This window comes from Anabas testudineus, chromosome 8, assembly GCF_900324465.2.
Source record: "Anabas testudineus chromosome 8, fAnaTes1.2, whole genome shotgun sequence".
NCBI lineage: Eukaryota > Metazoa > Chordata > Actinopteri > Anabantiformes > Anabantidae > Anabas > Anabas testudineus.
Window position 1 is genome coordinate 6,486,283 of NC_046617.1, and position 2,043 is coordinate 6,488,325.

The 2,043-nt window shown below is 41.1% G+C and overlaps 1 protein-coding gene across 1 annotated transcript; it reads right to left on the reverse strand.

Moving 5' to 3' along the window:
* Nucleotides 1-407: 407 nt before the first annotated feature.
* Nucleotides 408-1,711, reverse strand: rcvrna (recoverin a). Its single transcript, XM_026358461.1, has 3 exons — nucleotides 1,331-1,711; nucleotides 645-756; nucleotides 408-526 (listed from the first exon to the last, which is right to left on the reverse strand). The coding sequence occupies exons 1-3, from the start codon at nucleotides 1,709-1,711 to the stop codon at nucleotides 408-410; spliced, it is 612 nt and encodes a 203-aa protein (XP_026214246.1).
* Nucleotides 1,712-2,043: the final 332 nt, after the last annotated feature.

Here is a 2,043-nt window from a genome sequence, read left to right on the forward strand (position 1 = left end):
TGAAAAAAAAACAAACATTCTGGTTTGCTGCCAGACATGAGCAAGTCAGTAAAAGACCAACAGGATGGAGGAGTGATGATTGATCATTAACGAGTATTGGATTTTAAGCCCTGTGGTGCCTTACAAAGTCGTGTGCCAGCGCAGGGCACGCTACCAAATTTAGGGGTGTACATGAAACCATCCTGTACAGTGACAAAACCACCTGCTACTTAATTTAGCATTTCTGTTTCCTAGTATCAAATGCGGCTACATAATTTCTTTCTAGATGCAATGACAAAACCACAACACCATTTGGCAGCTAAGACAGAAAAAAAAATGAAAGATGGGTCAAGCATACAAGCAGCCAGTCTGTAGATGTAAACAGAAAAATACAGAGTCCACAAGAAGAGCCCAGTTCTGCCTTCATATTATTGCCTCTTCTCTTTCAGCTTGTCTTTAATTTTCTGAGGCTCATCGTATTGTATCAAACGCAGGATGTCCTTGTTGTCCATCACGCCCTGAATGAATTCTCCCTCTGAGATTTTATCTGGGAAAAGATAAAAACAGAACAGAATAGAAAGCTGTAGAAAATGTGTAGGAACACTTTAAAGCAGATGTCAAAGCTGTTAACAGCAATGAAAGACGCTCAATGAACCAAGAGTTACCGTTCTCTTTCTTCCCAAAGAATTCCCAGATCTTCTCAGCCCTCTTCTCGGGTGTGTTTTCATCCTCAGGGAGGTTCTTCTGGTCATCAACAGGAATCATGTTGAATATTGACTGCACAAGGGTACATTAACACAAATTACATGGTGAAATGCAAATGACTCACACAAAATATCACCTATGTACTTATCAGCTGCATCATTTGGTGCTGAAACTAATCAGCAACGATTAAGATCAGGCAATTAGCTCACTGATTTAAATCACTCGACTAGCAAACATGTACAAGCTCCAGCTACTTCAATATAATGATTTGCTTTAAACGCTTCTAAGCTGTTAGATAAAATAATCTATTGAACATTTTAAATCCAGGGAATTTGTACAGTTCTCATAGAGACACTATTAATCACAAAATAATTGGTTGTTATTCTATAGATGATTACTGTATACGTTGCACACAACACTGCAACACAATAAAGTGTGCAACATTATGTACTAATTACTCATCAACTCATTTATAACAAGGCAGAAGCAATATTAAATAAAGCTATTTGTTTAGTTTCACTTACAGACATTTTGCTATGAAGAAGTAAAAAGGTAGATTACACAAGATTTGATCCTTTATCTACCAAGTAGAAAACAAATCAATTATTTTCTGCAGCACCACGATGAAACAAAATAATGTAAGTACCCTAACAATCTCTTGGATTTCATTTTTGCTAATGGTTCCGTTCCCGTCCACGTCGTACAGGGCAAAGGCCCACTCCAGCTTCTGCAGAGTCTTTCCCCCCGAGGTGAGGTGCAGAGCAACAATGTACTCCTTAAAGTCCAGAGTGCCGTCTGCATTGGTGTCAAAGCTTCTGAATACATGCCGTGCATACGCTGTGGGATTTGCGTCTGGGAAGAAGCTGGCGTAGATGCCTTCAAATTGCTCCTTGCTGATCTTCCCACCAGGACACTCCTTCAGGAAGGACTGGTACCAGGTGCAGAGCTCAGCCTCGGAGTATTTCGTGTTGGATTTCAGTTCTTCCAGGAGCTCCTTTGACAAAGCGCTGCTCTTTGTATTCCCCATTATGCCCACAAAAGTGAAATGTGTCCCTTCTTGTCTCTCTCTGTCCTCTGTCCTGTGTTGCCGGTTAAAAGCTTGCTGGCACTTGTTGGCACTACTCCGCCTCGTGCTCACCCTGACAGCCCCTCAAGGCGTCGAATGAGATTATTGTCATCACTACCTAAATCCAGACAGCTGTCTTGAAGCTTAAGGGGATAACCACGTCACACCTTTTTGAAGACATACTTAAATACTGTAGGTATAAGCAGCGGCTTAAACACAACAGGTGGCCGACACTTTAAAGGTCAACATCTGGGAGACCTTTTAATGCCTTTTTAACCATTGTTGCATCTCTG